Source organism: Macrobrachium nipponense, chromosome 10 (assembly GCF_015104395.2).
Source record: "Macrobrachium nipponense isolate FS-2020 chromosome 10, ASM1510439v2, whole genome shotgun sequence".
In the NCBI taxonomy this organism is placed as follows: Eukaryota; Metazoa; Arthropoda; class Malacostraca; order Decapoda; family Palaemonidae; genus Macrobrachium; species Macrobrachium nipponense.
Window position 1 is genome coordinate 24,132,683 of NC_087204.1, and position 21,727 is coordinate 24,154,409.

At 37.0% G+C, this 21,727-nt stretch overlaps 1 protein-coding gene across 1 annotated transcript in view; it reads left to right on the plus strand.

Annotated features, from left to right (window-relative positions):
- LOC135223488 (uncharacterized) overlaps positions 1-21,727 on the plus strand; it is a 115,059-nt gene that overhangs the window by 66,278 nt on the left and 27,054 nt on the right. Inside the window, exons 5-7 of the mRNA XM_064261927.1 lie at positions 11,858-11,943; positions 12,396-12,479; positions 20,023-20,107. Coding sequence (XP_064117997.1) covers positions 11,858-11,943; positions 12,396-12,479; positions 20,023-20,107 — 255 coding nt within the window. The remainder of the gene's footprint in view (positions 1-11,857; positions 11,944-12,395; positions 12,480-20,022; positions 20,108-21,727) is intronic.

Here is a 21,727-nt window from a genome sequence, read left to right on the forward strand (position 1 = left end):
CATGCATTATTTTTTCTGATAATATTTTCTCTGTGTTGCTTTTATCATTTTACAATGTGTTATATACCAAAATGATCGCAATTTAGTGTACATTACAACGAAAAAAAAAAAAAAGTAACTTGTTACCTTTAACCGTTTCGCGCACAGCGTGATTTTGAATTTACAATTAATATATGAAATTTCGTTTTTTTGCGCTATCATATCGCATTATTTATATATGATAATGATAATTTTTTTTTTCATTTCTGACTGGTTGCATAATAAACTTCAGCAATGACAAAAAAAGGAGCCAAAAATGAAACTCTCAATCTTCAAAACTAAGCGCGCTGTGATTTTTTGAAAAAAATATTTTTTCCACTTCCGCGCTCACTCTGAAACACCTCCGGCACACGGGAGACATTTTTTTTTGTTTATTACTGCTTTTGCGTTTTAAGGGTTAATAAACATATACATACAGGCAGTCCCTGGGTTTTTTACGACAGGGTTTCCGTTCTTGAGACGCGTTGTAGCCCGAAAATAGTCGTAAGCCGGAACTCATAAAAAATACTAAGAAAACCTTACTTTTAATGCTTTGGTTGCATTGGAAAACTCTGTAAACTGCATTCTTATTGCATTTTTCATCAAAAAACCTTCAATATTGATTATTTTGCATTTGGTGTCATATTTCTTCTTCAGATGAGCATTGTAGCGTCGTAACCCTGGAACATGTTTCATAACCATGGAAATAATTTCTGATGAATATACAGTAGTACCTCGAGATACGAAATTAATCCGTTTCCGAGGCGGCCTTCGTATATGAGTTTTTCGTATCTTGGAACACAATTTTACATGTAAAATGGCTAAATCCGTCCAAGCCCTCCAAAAACACCCCATTAAATTTCATAATAAGCTAAATTTTTGACCCTATAAAACAATGAAAATACTACAACAAGTTTTGGACCATTCAATACCTAAATTAAGAATAAAAATCCAAACCTGTAAATAAAGTTATATTAGTGTACAAGAAATTATTATTACTGTAACGTAAAATGTCGAAGCCTTACCTTTCGAGTGAGGCTATCTCTGAAAGTGGCGCAGAGGAGGAGGGAGGAGGACAAACGGACAGATACGTACACTTAATTTACGAAACACATAAAAAAAAAATGTCAAAAAACAAAACTAAACTTTACAAAACACATTAACAAAAACTGTAACACTTTAACTACAAAAAACTTAAAATAAAATTTATTTTGTCTTTTTTTTTTGATTTTTTACATTTCGTTTTACTTTTTTTATAGTTTACGTAATTTCAATTTCTTCACCACCGAATGGATGCCAGTCCGTTTACGGAATTTTTCGAACCACCCATGAGAAGCCTTGAACTCGGGGGTGTTGTCCGTTGATGTCCCTCTCCGCCGTCGTCTTTGGCTTGGGCAATCAAATCACCGAAAATAGCGCTGGCCTTCTGGCAGATTGCCGTCTCGGTTATCATATCGCCATCGATTTCTTTGTCCTCGATCCATACAAGAAGCAGCCTTTCCATTTCATTATGCACATGGCTCCTCTTGTTGGACAAAATAGTGACGCCCTTGGAAGGTGTAGCTGCTTTGATGGCTTCCTTCTGCTTAAGGATGGTGCCTATCGTCGACGGGGATTTTTTTTTTTTCGGCCGTATTCCTTAGCGATCACACTCAACCGCAAGCCAGCTTCATACTTTTTTATTATCTCCATTTTTGTCTCCATAGAAAGCATTCTCTTTCTTTCTGTGAAAAACTTCAGCAACTTTCTTGGGACCCATGACTCTATGTTACTGTACGTAATTAAGTTGTACGTTCTCACAACACGATAATATGTACGTACTACAACGAAAAAATCGTTGGAAGCGAACGAATGCCGATTGCGTACGGTAAAGTTTCGGGTGCGAAGTGGCCGAGGGGTAAAGCACGCCAACACGTAGTACGTATGTATAGAAAATGCATGATGGGAGGGATGCTGTCCAATTAGAGAGAAGGATTCATGGCTTGGCTAGCATCAGGAACCAATGGGAGAGCAGGAGGATGGTGGCGAGTCTACCATAACTAAGATGGCGGCGTGCGGCGCGAGTTTTCAAAATTGTTATGGGGCGAATCTCGGACTTTCAGAAACCTTTCGTATCTTGAAAACTTTTCGTATGTAGAGCAGTAAAATTTTTCGTCCTTTGCTTTCGTAACTTGGATTTTTCGTAAGTTGAGCCTTTTCGTATCTCGAGGTACTACTGTAATTGAAAACGCCTTAACCTTGGGAACGTCGTAAGCCGAACCCGTTGTAACCCTGGGACTGCCTGTACATGGTACCATAAAAATCTCTCATCTCAGTAAAGAGAGAGAGACAACACACTCCCTCCCCTCCTGTCACATTACTTGATATATTTGACAGCTGTTGGTCCTCAGTTTGGTACCTGGAGTTGGAAAGAACGATGCATGAAAACTGGAATTTCCTTCATTCTTACATAATTTTAAATTTATAAAAAAAAAACTAAAATCTTATGATTCACTTTAGATTTTCTTTAATGAAAATAGATATTATTGCTGTTTACATATTTAATATGATATTTTGAAAAAATTAGTAAATATTTATTATCATATTTATTTATCATACAAAAAAAAAAAATTTTTTTTTAAACATCTCTATAAGAAAAAAAGAGAGAGATGAGAGAGATGAGAGGAGAGGAGGAGAGAAGAGGAGCGAGAGAGAGAGAGAGGAGGAGAAGAGAGAGAGGGAGAGAGTTATCCTTACTTTGAAAGAGTGAAATGAAAGATTATTGTAGTATTTAGTATTTCTGTAAAATACTATTACATATGATTTTGTAATTACAATTATTATTATCTTATCATTATCATTTGAAAATATTAATAGAGGGATTTTGACGAAGGAAAATCTATTTCTTGGGGAAGACCTGTGTGCCCAGTGAAATGTTTCCTATAGCATTCACATCTATGTATAAATAAATGCTAAATATACCAGAGAAAAAGCCATATTGCTCAAAATCCCCCTCTGCAGAGGTGCCGTTACAACGGCTACCTTCCGCTCGCTACTACTACTGCCTCTGCCAAGAACAACATTCCTTCAATAGCACTCGAAACGTTAACACGTTTGTTTTTGCTGCAAGGACATACAGGTACTATAAAATCTCAAATCTCGTAGAGAGAGAGAGAGAGAGAGAGAGAGAGAGAGAGAGAGAGAGAGAGAGAGAGAGAGAGAGAGAGACACTCCCCTCCAGTCAGATTACATTATATATTTGACAGCTGTTGGGACCTCATTTGGTACCTGGAATTTGAAAGAAAGATGCGTGAAGACTGGGATTTCCTTCATTCTTACATAATTTTTTAATTTATAAACTAAAATCTTACTAATTCACTATAGTATTTTCTTTAATGAATTGATTGCTCTTTACATTTATATTATTTGAAAATTAGTAAATAATTTATTTATCATACAAAAAACATACATCTGTAGAGACCTTACCTTACCTTACCTTACAGTTCGTTCGGGTTGCCCCAGGTCCCTCAGTGTGAGGCGCCTCTAATGTCTACCAGAGAGTTGCTAGTACATCTTCCGGTATATTTTGCATCTTCCAATCTTGGATGGTCTGGGATGCAGTTTAGATATTTGTCGAGCTTATTCTTAAACACATCTACGCTCACTCCTGATATATTCCTCAGATGAGCTGGCAACGCATTGAATAGACGCTGCATTATCGATGCTGGTGCGTAGTGGATTAATGTCCTGTGTGCTTTCCTTATTTTTCCTGGTATAGTTTTGGGCACTATTAATCTACCTCTGCTTGCCCTCTTCTGATATTTTAGTTCCATGATATTTCTGTTATTCCTTCTATCTGTTTCCATGCCTGAATTATCATGTAGCGTTTCTCTTGTCCTTTCTAGACATATATAATTTAAGGATTGTAGTCTTTTTTTTTTTTTCCAGAGTCTAGGTCCTTAACTTCTTCTATTCTAGCTGTAAAGGACCTTTGTACACTCTCTATTTGTGCAATATCCTTTTGATAGTGTGGGTACCATATCATATTGGCAATATTCAAGTGGACGACGAACATATGTTTTATAAAGCATAATCATGTGTTCAGCTTTTCTTGTTTTGAAGTGCCGTAAACAACATTCCATTTTTGCTTTACATTTGCCAACAGAATTGCTATTTGATCATTGCATAACATGTTCCTATTCATCATCACACCAAGGTCTTTAACTGCTTCCTTATTTGTGATTGTCTCATTATTAGGTCCCCTATATGCATATATTTCTTTCTTCTCTGTCCATAATTTATTGATTCAAATTTATCAGAGTTAAATACCATCCTATTTACCTCTGCCCAATCTATACTTTGTTAAGGTCTCTTTGTAGAGTGTTCCTATCTTCATCACAAGTAATTTCTCTACTTATTCTTGTGTCATCAGCGAAACTACTCACTACCGAATCCTTAACATTACTGTCTATGTCTTCAATCATAATAACAAACAATATTGCAGCTAGCACCGTACCTTGTGGCACACCGGATATTACCTTGGTTTCATCCGATTTCTCATCGTTTGCAATAACTATCTGTTTTCTGTTGTGTAAAAATTCTTTTAACCATCTTCCTACTTTATCTACGATATTGTGTTTTCTAATTTTCTTTGCTAATATATTATGGTCTACTTTGTCAAAAGCTTTTGCAAAGTCTAGATAAACCACATCTGTTTCATTCCGCTTTCATATTTTTGAATATGTTCTCACGGTGGACTAACAGTTGGGTTTGTGTACTTTTTCCGGGTACGAAACCGGTGTTGTCCTATATTAAACAAATTATTTTTTATTAAATGTTTCATAATATTTTTCTTCATTACCCTTTCATACACTTTCATAATATGTGATGTTAGACTCACAGGCCTATAATTATTTGCCTCTAGTCTTGATCCACTTTTGAAAGTAGGGGTGATATATGCTAATTTGTGCTCATCATAAATCTTGCCTGTATCTACACTTTGTCTTAATAATATTGCAAGTGGCTTTGCAATAGAATGAACTACTTTCTTTAACAAAATAGCAGGACTCCATCCGGACCTGCAGCAGCTCCATTTTTAATTTCATTAATTGCCTGCACAATATCAGCTTCATTAATTTTCTATGTCAGCTAAATATTTCACTATTTTCTTCCCTTACTTCTATATCATTATCTTCATTATCTATTCTAGGGGTGAATTCTCTCTTATATCGTTCTGCCAGTATGTTGCAAATTTCCTTTTTTTTCATTCGTTAATCTCCCTTCAATTCTCAGAGGGCCTATTTCTATTCTTCTTTTATTCATCTTCTTCGCATATGAGTATAATAGTTTGGGGTTTTGCTTGATATTTAATAGGGTTTTTTCTTCCAAGTCCCGTTTTTCATTTTCTTTTGATTGTATAATTCTTTTGTTCTGCATTTTTCTATCTTACTTTTTAGTTCTATAACTTTCCATGCATTTTTTTTCTTTTGCAAGACCTTTTTTCCACTTTCTGATTTTCTGGAAAAAGATCCTTCTGTCTCTTGGTATGCATGAATGATGTTTACTTTTCTTCTTCGGTATATATTTTTCCACTATTTTCTCCAATATTTTATATAATATCTCCGTATTTACCCTTATGTCATCACTTACGAAAATGTTATCCCAATCTTTGTTTAATTCTTCATTAATTTCTGACCATTTTATACTGTAGAAGTTGTATTTTCCATATCCTTCCCACTTTTTCATTTCTTGCTTATCTCTATTTTCACTTGCTTTGGAATGAACTGTTAATTCTATGACATTATGGTCTGAAATACTCGCATTATAAACTATTATTTCTTTAACATAATTCATCTCGTTCACAAATACTAGGTCTAAAGTATTTTCCTTTCTTGTTGGCAGGTGATTTATTTGTTGAATGTTGTATTCTAGTAGCATATCTAATAGCTTTTCAAATTGCCTCTTATCTTCTGCACTACTATTACTCTCTTTTTTATATGTATAAGTACAACCACAATCTCCTATTCGTTCTTTTCCATTTCTACGAAAGGAAAGTTGAAGTCACCAAGATAGGAGAATAGTCCAGTCCTTGTGATTTCTACATATATCATCCAATTTTTTCAATTATTAAGTCAAACTCTTTAGTATTAGGAGGTCTATATATTACTATGTTCATCAATTTTTTCAGATTCAAATTCTACCGCTATTAGTTCACATTCTGAGTTACTATATTTCTCATATATTTTTCCTTTTGTTTTTTGTCTTTCCCATATATTGCGGTTCACCCTTGATTCCTATTTTTTCTATCTGATCTATAAGTTTGGAACCCTTTTATTTGATCATCATTCCCAGTCTCTTGGGAATACCAGGTTTCACTTATATTCATTATATCTATTTTCTTTGCATTTTGGGTTAGTTCTTCTAAGTACTCTATTTTTCTTTTTGAGTTACTCGTAACTAAACCCTGCGCATTCATCACTATGATGGTTTGCGTGTTTTCTCCTTCATTTAATACTGGTAGTAATAAGGATTTTCCCATGTCTCTTTCCTGTTCAGGTATGTTGTTCTTTTTTCATTTTCCCGCAGAAATTCTGACATTAAAAAATCCAACTTTTCCATAATATTTGATCTTCCTTCATCATAATTATTCATTTTGTGTCTGAATCTGCAATTTTCTCCTGTTTCTGCAATATCCTCTTGCATAATAAATACAGTTATTATCTCTTGAGTAGAATTTCGGAGCTGATGCTTTGAAATTTTTTGCTGACACCTCTGCATATCTCATTGGTGGTTTGCTTTTCTCTTTTACCTGATATTCTTGATTTCTCTCTTTTATTTGTTTCTTTCTTATTTTGGATTTTATTACTTGGTTGGTTTTTATTTATTTGATTATGATTCATGGCTACAGGGTGCATATATTTGCATTTTTTGTCGAACTTACATCCTTTTCCTTCTTTTCTTTTAGGTTTTTACATATTTTGGATGCAGATCTCTGCAATCATCCCCATATCCATCTAAGTATGCACATTTACCATATATTTCATAGTTTTGACATATCTTAGGATGTTTGTAGTAACATCTTTCTCCAAATCTGCAATTCCCTCTTTTCAAAAGGTTGCAGATTTTGTCTTTCTTGTCTATTTTTTCCTCTTTCCCGTCATTGTGTAGATCTGGGTAGAGCCTCTTCTTGGGATTTGCTTTTCTGTTGTCATATCGTAATTTATTTCTTCGTAGGTATGCTGCTTTATTGCCTCATATGTAGTATCAATGAGTATCTCTGCATCCATACTTTTATCTTGTTCTTTTGTTTTCCTTATTTTTTTTCTGTCATTTCATTTTTGTTTACTTCTCTTCCGTTTTCCTCTTCTTCTTTTTCTTCTTCTTCTTCCTCTTCCTCTTCTTCTTCATCCTCAACTATTTGTACATTCAATCTTGATTTAATAACATTGTCTATCCATGATAGACATGTTGAACAAAAAATTCTTGTATCTTTTCTCAAATCTTGTATTACCTCAGCACACTGTGGATGGGTCGGAATGTTGCATGCAGCACATTTTCTGATTAGGTTTTGTGGATTGACTATGCTATACCAAACCTTACACAGTTTGCATGCTTTTGGCATTCTTTTTCCTAATGCATCAATTAGGATATTCACAAGATTCACCTTATTCATTTTCTTTGTCGGAATATGTTGGTTTATGTATATTTTCTTTATGAGTCTCTTGACCACTTGGATTTTATTTGGAACTTCTTCAATTATTTCAAGATGTTTTCATTAGATTTGTTCCAGTTTGAAGGATTATATCCTTCTAATATATCTATGAATGCTTTGTATCTTTTGGTTAGGACTGTTGCTGATTTCATAGATGAGAAATGCCAGTTCCCTTCCTGCTACCTCATCGTATTGCGAATCTGCTAAAACACGCCAAATTACGCCACCTCTTCCCGCAGTTGGAACTTACTGCCATCTTGTTCTGATTTATAGTATTACACTTGATAAACTAACTTAGAAGACGCTTTATCCTACTATTTTCACACTAATCTTATCACCGATAGTTCACGAACACTTCTAGATATTTCTCAAATTCTAGTCGTATGTTAAACTTGTGATATCTGTTGATTAATCTGACTTCACGCGGGTACGTCTCACCAAGCAAGATGGCTACTACGAGAGAGAGAGAGAGAATTATTATTGTTATTATGTGATATCATTTAATCTTATTAAACTTACTAATACAGTACGTATTGATCAATATTAATATTTGAAAATGAGTAAATCATTTTTGTATCATAAAAATGTATTTAGTCATGAAAATAACATCAAAATACACTAATTTAGGACTTTTATTGTTGGATAAAACCCGCGAATAGGCAAATTTCTTGAAAATAATGGGTAGGTAAGGTCCAGAGAGAAATCCACGAATCCGGAGAACGTGAATACGGGGGCCCACTGTATTTATAATTTACAAGCCATTACTGTATCTTTACTTTATCATAGTGCTCTTTAAACAGGTGTAGAGAATATGGTGAGATTTTTCACAAGAGAAAACACAAATTGCATTTTTTGCTATTTTTTCATTACTGGTAATCTCTTCAGTTACTACAGTAAATGGATTTTAGGTTTTATTCATGTTAATTGGTACCCTAAGCAAAGTGGGCTTTAGTATACTGTAATTTGTGTTGATGGAGGGCTTGCGAGACATTCTTTTTTGTTTTAGTGTGCTTATCCTATTCAGTTGTCTACTGTTAGGAATAATTATGAATTTGACAATGTCAGTAATGGGAAAATATTGTGTCGAGTAGCAAGAACAGTAAGTTACCATAATTTAGAAAACAAAAACAGGAGATTAACAATGAAAACTACTTGGCTAATTAACCAGTGACTCTATAGTTATGTAGTTAAAAGCAACAACAATACAAAGAATTGTGAGGCACACATAAATAACATGACTGAAACCATAGAACAATTCACTATACTTTGACATAGGAGCAAGACTTACAGGAAATAAAGAACTATGTCGTATTTACATACAGGTAGTAGTTACTGGTGAATTGTTTAACTTGCAAAGATTCATATTCACCAATTTCTGTAATGTAAAAAAATATATAATCTACAGTGTAATAAAAATCCACAATTATATAGTAAACTACATTACTATGTAAAAAAAAAAAAATTTTTTTAAACAGCTAATGTTTCTTATCAGTGTTTGCACTAAAATACAGACAGTAAGGGCAGTTTTCTTATGACAAGTTTTAAAAATGGGGGTAGGGCGAGAAGGAAACCCTTCATGGAAGTATTAGTGTGGTGGTGGTTAAGTGATTCCGATTTCAACTAGCATTGTGCCAGCCTCCAGTTGAATTTGGAATAACAACCCATCAGAGAAGTACTGGTTCAGGTTTTGTTAAATGATAATGAATTCAACCGGCAGTTGTGCCAACCTCCAGTTGAATTCGTAATCACTTAACACCCGAACCAGTCTTCCTTGGTGGGTTGGTACCTTCTTGCCCAGCCAGTCATTTTTAAAACTCTTCATGGGAAAACTTCCCTCTAGTTTTGTATTTTAAAGTAAATACTAATACGTAGTGTGTAATGAAAGTTTTACTAAATAATTGTGGATTTTTATTGCACAAATGTTTTTCACGAGATTGTGAATTTCTTAGCAATGCTTGTATTACTAGCCAAAAGAGGTAGTGAACAAAACCTGAAATGTTAAACTAAAAAGTCATAAAAAAAAAAAAATTCTGCATATAGGTAAAGGAAACAAGCTAGGAAACACTAGTGAGCTGTTGCCAGCATGACAGACTCACTGGTGCTAGTGTTGTCATTTTAGTGCCATATCCTCTTTTATTTTTGTAAGTCTTAGGGAACACTGCAGACTACTATGATTTTCTTAATATGGTTAAGTTTGTGATGAACAAAAGATGTATATCAGTGGTAACATTGTATGTAGTCCTTTTAGAGGATCAGTCCACTTTGTATTCTCAGAGATGTGTAGACCATATCCCAGTTTCCTATGTTGTAAAACTTCTTAAACAACAGTTTCCTTGGCAAACACTTTTGTGAAGTAAGGCAGCAAGGAATACAAAAAAAATAAAGTACCTGGAGCATTGGTATAATGGAGAGAGAGAAGTCTGACCACCAACAAATAAAAACTTTTGATGCTTACACAAGGCCTGCAATATTCCATGTAGCAAAACATGGGCATTGCCAAAGAAAACTGAAGATATTTTGAACAGGAAGGTTATGCATTTTGTGGATCTTGAAAAGGTATATGACAGGGTACCAGGAAGAGTAGTATGTATATCAGTGTTTGAAAAAGAGAGGAGTACCAGAGAAGTTGGTAAGGTTAGTGAAGATGATGTATGAGGGTGCAAGAAAAAATATGGGGAGACAGGCATTTCCTGTGAAGGTTGGCCCCCATCAGGGATCAGCTCTGAGTCCATTCTTGTTCCTCGTCGTTACAGACACTGACATCAGAATTAAGGAATAAGGAAGAACTGTGGGAAATGATGTTTACTGATGATTTAGTCATTATAGCAGACACAGAAGAAGAAATGCAAGAAAGGTTTTTATCATGGAAAGGAGCCATAAAAATAAAAGGATTGAAAGTGAACATTGGAAAGACAGTGCTAACAATTAGTAGTAGAGAAGGACATGAAGAAGTAAACATTTAAGTGGAAGATGGTACAGTGCTAAAGCAGAACAGTGAGTTTAACTACTACTTGGGATCAATAATAACAGAGGAGGGAGGTACTGAGAAAGCAGTGAGACAGAGTGAAAGAAGCATGGCAAAAATGGAGAGAAGTAACTGGATTTGTTTTAGACAAGAAAATGCCATTAAGGCTCAAAATGAATATTTATAAGACAGAAATCTGGAAAGGAGGGAGAGTCAAGTTATAAGTTGTGGTAGGTACATATCTAATGTAAATGAGAAGGCTAGGGAAGCTCGTGTGAGATACTGTGGGCATATAATAAGAAGAGAGGAGGTGGAACCAATCAAGAGAGCTAAGGATATGTCAGTGATGGGGAGGTGGAGTGTACAGTATCAGTGGATCAGATGGATGGATGTGTTGAGGAGGGATATGGGCGAGATGGGACTCGGAGAAGATGCAAGGAATCAAAATAGATGGAGAAAATTTATGTGACCGGCTGACCTTGCTATACAGTGGCACTAATAAGGTTGAAAGAAGTGCTAGAATATTAAGATTCATGGCCAGAGTGCTGTTGGAAGATTTTACAAATGAAGGATGTGGTGAAGAGATGAGTTGTCCAGCACTTGAAAATTGGACTGTGATCTTAGAGTGTGATGATTTGGGATGAAGAACAGATATTCAGAATTTAGTATGTAGTAGCAGAATGGCACCCTGTAGGAAGGGTAAGAAACCAGAGATGAGGATCGGAATCAAATGGGACTTAACAGAAAGTACACAGAACAAAGGAGAGTGGAGAGAACTTGCCTCATGCTTAACCTATAAAGGGCAAAACTTTATGTAAAAAAATTCATGGACATAAGAACAAAGTGTAATGACAGTAAATGTTCAAGCTGGTAAAGCTTTCATGAAAAAAGGGCAGTTTTCTTGGAGGAAGATACATTTAATGAACTCAATAAGGCATGAGTTAATATTTCACTGAGGAAGAAAGTAGGCTCATTTTGATTTTAAATGCTCACCTAACTGATGTATGGTTTAGTTTTCATCTTTTAATGCTGTAATTTGCTTAATTAATAGTACCTTGAGCAAGGAATGTGAGTAGGCAATTGTATTTAGAATGAGTAAATATAAATTGTTTTTTCACTTTTTTCATGTAAGGATTGAACCAATGTAAAGCTTAGCATATGCATTAATGATTTCTCTTTAATAGGTAATGCTCTCAAAAAGTTTTCCACTGCCATTAAACAGTATCTGTGGCCTATTTTCAACCGGGAATACCAAGCACGTAAATATGAGGTATGTACTAATAATTTTAGAAATATTTTCATACCTGGTATTGATGGAATGATATGAGAAATGGAAAATCCGAAAATTTCTGCCACCGTAGTGATCCTTAATTCTTGTATTATTACAAACTTATGCAAAGGGTGTTAAGACACTAGCTCTGAAGATTGTCAATTTTCTGCTTGAGAAACTTGTCAGCTTGAATGAATTAACATTGATAATTTCTGACTTGCAGCAGTGTTAAAGTAGCATTGGAGAAAGTTGGTTATGGTCGTACTGTGTAATCTAATTAAATCTCCCAATAAAAACTTTGCTGTATCTATGAGTTGTGAAGGACCACCACATTTTTATTTGCTGCTATTTCTTTGCTACTTTTGTTTTGAAACCATAATGTTTTTGCATTTGCATTTGAATAACATTATTATTGTTTAATGAGGTTTAATAATGTCTATTTCCTATTTCAGAAGAGTGATGCCATGCCCGCAGGCAACTATGTATACCGCAATGAAGATTGTACACTGATGTCATTCATTATGCCAGTACAAGAAGTAGGTACTATTGAATTACACAATTAATTTGAATAGCAGGTGTGTTAGTTATGAAAAATACAAATTGATTAAAAATATGTCATATTGCAATACACTCCCTGAACACCTGAATTAGCCCTAGTCACTGACCAGCCCGAACTATATCCCCACATATTTACCCACTAAGTGGGTAATTTAACTGTCAGTGTTACCAACATTGCAGGTAAAATCTAGTTAAATTAGTTACCTGTGTTATCGTTGGCAACGCTGCTGCAAATACCGGCCACCAGAGGCCTGTCTCCTCAATTGTTTCTTGTTCGCCATGCTGTGCGGATTGGTCCCACAACAGGCGAACTTTTGGTCATCTAGCCCGACTCCATTCAAAGAGTTTTTGTATTTGGATACAGATTACGACCTTGGACTGTTATTAACATTTTTCTCCCGATTTGACTTTGGATAGCTACTTTCTACTCGCTAGGGACAAGTTAGAAAATAAACGTCGTCGCCGTCTGCAAACGCCTCTGCTTCTGCTTCATCTACAGTTCAACGATTGAGCCTTCTACTGCTGGACATGTTGGTGCTCATCGACTCTGCACCCCCTGCAAGCGTAGGATGAGTACCCTCACCCATGATCAACGTTCTCTTTGTTATTTCGTGTAGGAAGGTTCAGTGTAATACCAGTCAGAGATGTTTGTCTTGGTCAGGAGACAAGGAAACATTAGAGTTAGTTATTCAAGAAATTAGTGGACAGGTTATCATCTAGTATGTTTAGCCTATTTCTAGCCTGACAAATAATTAACCAAATAGAGATAGTGGTAGTAGTAGTAGTATAGTTGATTCTAATTGTTCTTTTTCAGCCCCCCTGCCTGTTCCAGAATCAGCCCTAACGGGTGCTGGGGGTAATGGAGAACTGCAAGCCTCCGAGTGGGTAGGTTCTGCCGGCCTCCCCCCTGGCGAGGAGCAGGCAGTGTTGGCAGCAGATTTCCCTTTCCCTCGATGTGTAAGTTCTCAGGACGATGAAAATTTAGGTCGATACAGATGAGTAGGGATAATAAGCTACATAGTGTTTAGGAAGAGAAGTGGAGGCTTCTTTGGGTCGATTTCTATTATAGTAGTTTATAGAGGGACAGTTTGTCTTTAAAGCCTCATTGGTTTTTTCCTGCTTCGAGTTCCATGGTTGGTTGTTAAGGGGTGGTTTCGGGTCTGTCAGGTTCTGAAGTGTTGAATACTGCTCCTTTGTCTTAAAGGTTCTTTTCCTTCTGAGGGTGAATTTCGTTCGTCGTCTTGCGATGGTGGTAAACTTGATCAGGTTTCATTTTGACTACACGTACGGTATGGAAATTGTTAATATAACTAATGCATATTGACTTGCGATAATTCAGTATGTAGGAAAATAGAATAACAATTAACTATGGCTAGTCTAGCTTAGAGTATTCTTTATGCTACATATTGGTATAGTAATTTTAATAGTGGCTAATGCTGTAGGTTCAATGCATTCTGACTTCGGATAGTTCAGCACAGGTGTAAATAGAACACGAGAATCCGATAATTCACTATGAATGCAACCATACAGGAATGAAGATCAGATTCGGTCCGACTTCAGCATTATAAGTGTATTATATGTATCATATTAGCGTAGTATAAATACTAACTCAGCCCTCATGTTTTCTCATTCTGGAATCACCTGATGGCGAATACGAGTTTGCGTTGCCGTATTTAACTCATTCTTGTCCTGGTTGGCTAGCATGACTGAATTAACAGCTCTTCCCCGCTTATGCCACGTTTGTCGTCTTGAGGGAAGACGTGTTTACAACTATGTTGACATTTAACATAGTCAATAATGGTATCTTGTGCCACATAATCAGATATCATAAGGAATGTGTACATTTCTTTGCTTTCCAAGAAATTCCCTCCAGTGACGGAATTTGTTTGTATGACGGCTTCATCCGTTTAGCAGACAAATTGCCATCAGTAATTACATTATGCTTATGTCAATTACAGTGACAATATAATTACCAGTCGTATTATCAAATGACAGTGACAACTGAAATTAATATTAGGGTAAAGAGTTACATTTAATTACCTTTAAATATGTAATTGATTACTTTTCAATTAAATTACATTACACAAGCTTGTCGTCAACACACACCCCTGTTGTAGGGAGGCGTGGCTTAGACAGACAGTGCTGCCGACTAGTTAATTTCCTTCGCTCCAGATTCAACCATAGTATCACTTAGTGTCGGCTATGTTTTTGTTCCTAGTTAGCATAAATGAATATCTGGATACTTAACTTATATGGAACGAAGTCATATTGCTCATCTTATGATGTAATATAAGTCCAAAATTTGACTAATATGTCTCATTGAAAGCTAGTTTTTGCCTCCGTTTAGATTGAGTGCAATTTTGCGATTCCGTTCGTTTTCACAGGTATTACGAGCCTTACGTTATTAATCTTTTGTCGGTGTGAAAACAACAGTAAATGAGCTCTTTCATGCTATTAGTTTACTTTTACCACAGCTGCGTTTGAATTCATACAAAAGCTTGGGACTTTTATCCATGTTGCTGATGCACGTAATATTGCCTTCAGCTTCAGCTACATTTATAACATGAATACAGTAATTACTGTCACACGCGGATGAATACAATAAATGGATGTTGCTATCGGATTTGATTACTGTCGCATGTGGATGAATACAAAGTGATGTTGCTTTCTGGTTCGATCATATTAGTAACAAAGTTCTCCTTCGGTTGTTCATAGCTGTATGCAGTTATACTAGTATATATCATTAAGATAATACTTTTTAACTTATAAGAGGGTGCAAAGTTATGGAGGTGGAGATGTTAAGACGATTGTAATTCGGCCCCTCTCTCTTTTACTTTCCTGATTTCATGCTCTCTCTATTCATCTTACTTTCCACCCTCTCCTTACACTTGATTCATTGTGCAACAGAGTGGCTTATTCTTCCTGTTACATCTTTCAAACCCTTTTCTGTCAATTTCCTTTCAGTGCTTAATGACCTCATAGGTCCCAGTACTTGGCCTTTGGCCTAAATTCTTTATTAAACCCAACAATCTCGCTGTCTGATTACACGCTGCCGCCTACGCCAGCTGCGCGAGAGATATAGAAAGACTTATGTGCAATGTAGTGCCGATTTTAATTACTAACCCCATAGTCAAATCGAATTATTGCAAGACAGTTACTGTAGCTTGAATACGGACTGCATTCACGATCACGTCTTGAATAATTTTCCTGATTTCTAAAGTTTGTCAAGATTATTGTGGGGAACAGAGTCTGTCTAGTTTCTCTCTCGCCCATTTTTTCTGTTAAAACTTATGTCTTTACACAACCTTCTTTATCTGGTCATTCTTCGGATGTCGCTTCGGAGTCTTCTCACTCATCCTGTTTTCTTTGTCAGTAGCACAGCAGAGCAAGAGTTTTCATCGTTTCATCCTGAAATTTGGTGATTTCAACCTCTCTCTCTCTCTCTCTCTCTCTCTCTCTCTCTCTCTCTCTCTCTCTCTCTCTCTCTCTCTCTCTCTCTCTCTCTCCCCAGGGTTAAAGGAAGTAATTCTGTAGGGGCTGCCTTCTTAGCACCTTCCACGGGGGCCTGTAGTTCTCAGGCTGCTGGTGTGGATACTTCAAGGTGGTATCCGCAACTCTGTATTTTCATCCTTTACTTGTTTTGAGACGTAATGTGTCCTCCGTAGTTCTTGCGGCGGCTAAGGCAGTTGGAGATTCATCTGCGCCATCGTTGACTGTATCGATACAGGTTGTGTCATCAGCCACTCCTTTCATAGGGTAGTTAGTAATCTTCCTTCTTCGGTTCCCATTTATATACCTTAGGTGTGTGAGACGTAACGTGCTTACCGTGGTAATTACGGGGGGGCTACGGCCATTGGCAGTTTGTCTGCACCATAGTTAGCACTTTTTGTGCCCTCGGCCCCCTACTTAGGGTAGCTGGTAATTTCCTTCTGCGGCTCCCATAGTTTCCACAGTTCGTAACCTGTCATTATAACACCATGTACCGCACAGTTGGTTCTCCACCTGCACAATGTTGGCGCTAGGTGCTCTGGTGTTTACTCGTAGTGACTCTCTCTCTCTCTCTCTCTCTCTCTCTCTCTCTCTCTCTCTCTCTCTCTCTCTCTTGCTTATTTCTTAAATTTTTCCTGCTGCTTTTTCTGTTCCACCTTCAAGGGGTTTCAATGTGGGTTCGGCCTTGATTCTGTCTTCCGGGAGTACTTCCTTCCCTCACTTGGTCCGGACTCCAGTCTAGGTTTAGTATTGGTGACGGGCGTTAGTTGGATCGGCATTTTGCGACCTCTTCGCTCTTAGGGGGTGTTGCTCGCCCATTGTAGTTGGCCAGGTGTCGTGTCAAAGTCACTGGTGAGTGCGGAGTTTCGCAGTCAAGCGAGACTGGTTCAAGGTTATGTCATCGTCTTGGTTGGGACACGATTGGCACAACAGTGTGGGGTTGACTCGCTGGGGTGGGCGTTCATCGCCAAGGTATATTCGGCTCAGGTGTAACGTTATCGTCACTGGGTAGTGAGGGGGTGTGCAGTCGAGTGAGACTAGTTATTACAGGTTTTGTGGAACTGATGACGGTTGGCTCTTGTGAGAGGGGATGGACAGCTGTTGGACGGGTTATGTCATCATGTCTGGGGGGAGTGCGGGTTGCGCAGTCGAGTACAACTTGCTCAGGAGTTTATCATCTTCTTGTTGGTATATCGTTGCGCAATCGGATCGGTTGGCTCAGATATGATGGGATCTTGTATGTCGTTTGGTATCGAGTAGCCAGGTGTAGTAAGTTCCGGGTTCTTGGGTGCTGCTCTTGTGGGGGTTCGGCTTTTCTCCTTTTCCTGTTCCGTTCTGGCTGGACAGGTCTGACAGAGGATAGATACCTTTGAAGAGAGAATCGTTTGCTAGTTATGGGTTTTCATTTCTCCGGCGAAGGAAGCGAGTATAAACGGATGGTGGACTTTGTCCATTCTCTCTTTCCACATTCCAGGTTCCGGAGGAATCTCACAGTTAATTCAAGTAATGTTTGATACATTGTATTCAACAAAACCAGCAGTCTCTCAAACATCAAGTAGACTGATCTGGTTTTGGTGAGTCGGGCAGTTTTTGGGGAAGACGACTTAGGCTAGCATCACTTTCTGTATGAGGTAGCGGGTAACTCTTCTGCCGGAGTCCGAGTTCCAGTTTACGAGTCAGTTGAGGTTTTTCTCTAGTGTGGGTTCCTTCACTGATTTGTGTGGTAGGGGTTACGGATCATGAGGCTTGTATTTGAAAGACACCTTTCACAGCCAGTGGGAGGCCTTGTCCCACTCTGTGTGGATGTGGTGAGAGTTGATGGGTGTTTCTCAGAGCCTGGACTGTTTGACAACCTCTTCACTTTGGTTTCGAGGGGGTTTGCATACAAGACTAACATTTCGGATGGTTGTACTATGTTCTTGTCAAGGAGAGGAGGGACTTATTGTTAAATCATTTGCCTCAGCGCTATCCGGACTTTCATAAGAAGGGGTTCTTAGTCAATCCAAGGGCGTATAGTATCGTGGAGGGCTACCCTTTGGCTTCCGGAGGATGTTTTGGTGTCGGCGATCGTGTAGGTGGTTATTTGAGAGTCGTTGTGGTTTTTCACAACACTTTACCTTAGGGAATTTCAGTTTCTTCAGAGAGGTTACTCGTGGGGTCCTGGCGTTGCGGTAACTCAGTTTTATAGTTGGCTTGGTAGAGTTAGGGTTTTAGAAGTTTAGGGAGGCAGTGATAGTCTTAATGAACTTTAGGGTGTTAGAAGTTCAGGGAGGCAATGATAGTCTAAGTGAACTCTAGTGTTTCTGTTGGTCAAGCTTAGACTGAGTGTATTGTTCCTTTAGGCCCTTGAGGTTAGGCAGATCCCGATGGTCATGTTGGAATAACTACAACTTCTTCAGCACAAGTCATCTACATCAGTGAGCAGTAGAGAACTGAAGGTCCTGCACACTCAACTTCTCCTCCATACATGAGAGGCTAGATAGCCACATGGGAGGTTCACCATTTCCCCTCCATGCATGAGAGGTATAGAATACCACATGGGAGGTTCTACAGACTCGGGCGGTACCTTGGACTCGACACCGACGGTATGGTACTTCCTCTGCAAGCATCCTCACTTACTGAGCTGGATGACCAGGTGAGGAGAGTTGTTTTTACCCCCATGAATAAGAAGTATAGCTTATCACATGGGAGGTACTTCTGACTCAGACAGTACCTTAGACTCAACACTGATGTTGAAGTACTTCCTTTGCAAACATCCTCCCCTCCGAGTTAGATAACTAGGTGAGGATACATGCTTTTATATATGGTAGGTTGTTTATGAGTTACCTGCGTATGTTCCGTGGACAGGTCGGGCTGACTTAGATTGATCCCACCTCCGTGTAAATGTTGTTAATTGGGCTAATTCAGGTGTTCAGGGAGTGTATTGCAATATGAAGTTTTCATAATAAAACTAATATTGTAATACTTACCTGAACACCTGCATTAGCCCTGGTCACTGACCAGCCCGAACTATCCCCACATATTTACCCACTAAGTGGGTAATTTAACTGTCAGTGTTACCAACACTGCAGGTAAAATCTAGTCAAATGAGTTACTTGTGTTATAGTTGGCAACGCTGCTGTAAATACCAGCCACCAGAGGCCTGTCTCCTCAACTGAATCATTCACTATCAAATTGAAGTGGGAAGGAGGGTGGGAATCACTCAGGTGTTCAGGTAAGTATTACAATATTAGTTTTATTATGAAAACTTCATTTTAACAAAGTTTTGTTGGATTATGATCCATCTTTTTTCTTCTAAATAATAATAATGATAATAATAATAATAAAACCTACTCAAGTTTCATGTTGGTTTTTGTAATAGAATGGTATGGCATTATTGGCCAAAGTTTAGGCGGTAGGGCCAAGAATATATTATAATGGATAGTAAACACAAGATGAAAAATACTTGGGTTAAGTATTCTCAAATAAAATATTCAGTGTAAGTAATATTGGAAGTTTTAAAAGGTCATTTAGTAAAAATCCTTTGTGTACTGTGTTGTAAATTATTTTTTCTGCTTCCTTGAAAGGAATGAAAAGGTTTTTGACACTTCCAGAAAGAGTTGTTGTATTTATATAATTTTCAATCCATATGTAAAGGGAATTACATAGCAGGAGTATTTTCCACCTGGATAATTTTCTGTTATTAACACAAAGAAATTTAAGATTTTAATATTGGTAGTATTTTTATACTGAAAAAAGGCTGGGATTTCCAAGAAAATACAGACATTAAGGAAAATCATGAGATAGAATCTCTATTAATAAATGAATTTTTGCAAAACACTAGACATTATTTTTAGTAGCAGTTGGACTACCTAGAGCTAACAAATATTTCTAGGGTGAAGCTCTTGTTTCATTTCTTTAGTGGTTGTTGGATATATAGTGATATTCTTATAGCTGAAAGTAAAAAGTTCAGGTCATTGTCGTTATACTTCAGCACTCCAGTTTTTGTTTATTTCTCTCTACCCAAAACTTAGTGTTCTATCTTCTTTACAGAACGAAAAGAGCGCCATCTATGAATTTGTACTAAAATATCAGATTTTGGACATTCTACCATATGAAGTTAAATTATCTGTTATCAGTAAGTTCTTATTTTTTCTTACTGCATTAGATGCATGAGTTAGTAGTTGTGTGGTGGGACATTCTCATTACTATTTGTCCTTACATTGTCATTAATGGGAAGCTACATAACCTGTATGGGTGATGCTTACAATAGGAAAACTTCAGGCAGCACTGAAGGTTCTATATAATATTCATTCAGCCTAGCTACAGTTCTCTCTGCATTTTTCTTTTACTTAAACTGTTTTCTTCCCGTCTTGCTGTCGTAACTTGAACTTCCCTCCTCGAGTGTTTGCCTGGTGACCAAATTAGTTGGGGCAGTTGTAATTCATTGAAAGTTTTTAATTCTGCTATTCAAGCACAGTCCTATAGTTTTCGGTCACATTCTGTCTCATAATGTAAAATACTATTAGTAGACAATATATTAAAATAATTATTTGACCCAAAAGATGTCACTTATTTTGTCACTTCAATGCATTTTTTTGAAACTAGTACAAACAAAAGATTGTGACATATCACCACATGACTCCAGTCTACAATAAGATTCTTGTGCCTCTTCGATTTTCAGAAACTGATAACTAGTTTTTATCCTTGGTATCTGCTGAAAATACAGTAATATTTACAGTATGAGAAACAAAGTGAGAGAAACGGTTTTCAGCAGCTGTTGTTTGTTACTGTTTGAATATAACTTAACACTGTTCAAGATATGTTCCTATGCAATTTCTTTCTAGATTTTTTCATAAAATACTGTTAATAAATTTCTTTAGCATTTTTCTCAAGCTCAGATTCATGTTTAGAAATATATACTGTATACAGATATACTGTATTAGTAATTCTGTAGCTGCAGTTTGGCTTAAAACTTGATGCATACAAATATTACTAAAAGTATCGAGCATCTTGAGGTCATTTTGAAAAATTATATTATGGCCTCCAGTTCCCAAAAGGTTTCCCATGCAAAAGACAACCAGGATTTTCATTACCTACAGTTATTTAACTTCAGTTTTAATTGTTGACATGTAAAAGGAGCCCTAACATTCTTAGACTATAATGTGTAGGTGGTATGGGATAAGGGTTCAAGAAACAAGAAATATTTGTCTTTCCTCAAATAATTTTCATGTTTCATTGAGACCTTTCTCTTTAACTAAATGCATACTGCTTGCTGCTTAGTGATAAGCCAAGAGATGATGTTACTCTTGAGACAAGAAGTGTTCGAAGTGGCATTCCACTGCTAAAGAAATCCTTCCTGCCAAATACTCTTTTATCAAAAACTCCTGAAAACAAACTTGAGACTACTAAATCAGTAGGGATTTGAAAGGACATTTTTTAAAACAGGAAGTTTTTTTTATGTTCCTGGACCAGTCCTCTTACGTTACTCATGCAGTCATTTTAAGTGAGAGACCTGTTGTTCCTCAAAATTTTATCTGGTTGCTGGGGTCATTAGTCGTAATCCTTGAGGCAGTTAAGGTTTTTAATGATATTTCATTTTTGAAGCCTATTCTGTATTGTTGGATGGATGAGGTGTTAAGGCTCGGTGGCTATTTTATGATGAGAGTTTCTGCTGGTCCTCCTAGTAAAATATTGCTGCCTCCTCTCCATTTTTTTGACGACTGGATTTTCAGAGGCATCTTACAACAAACATTGT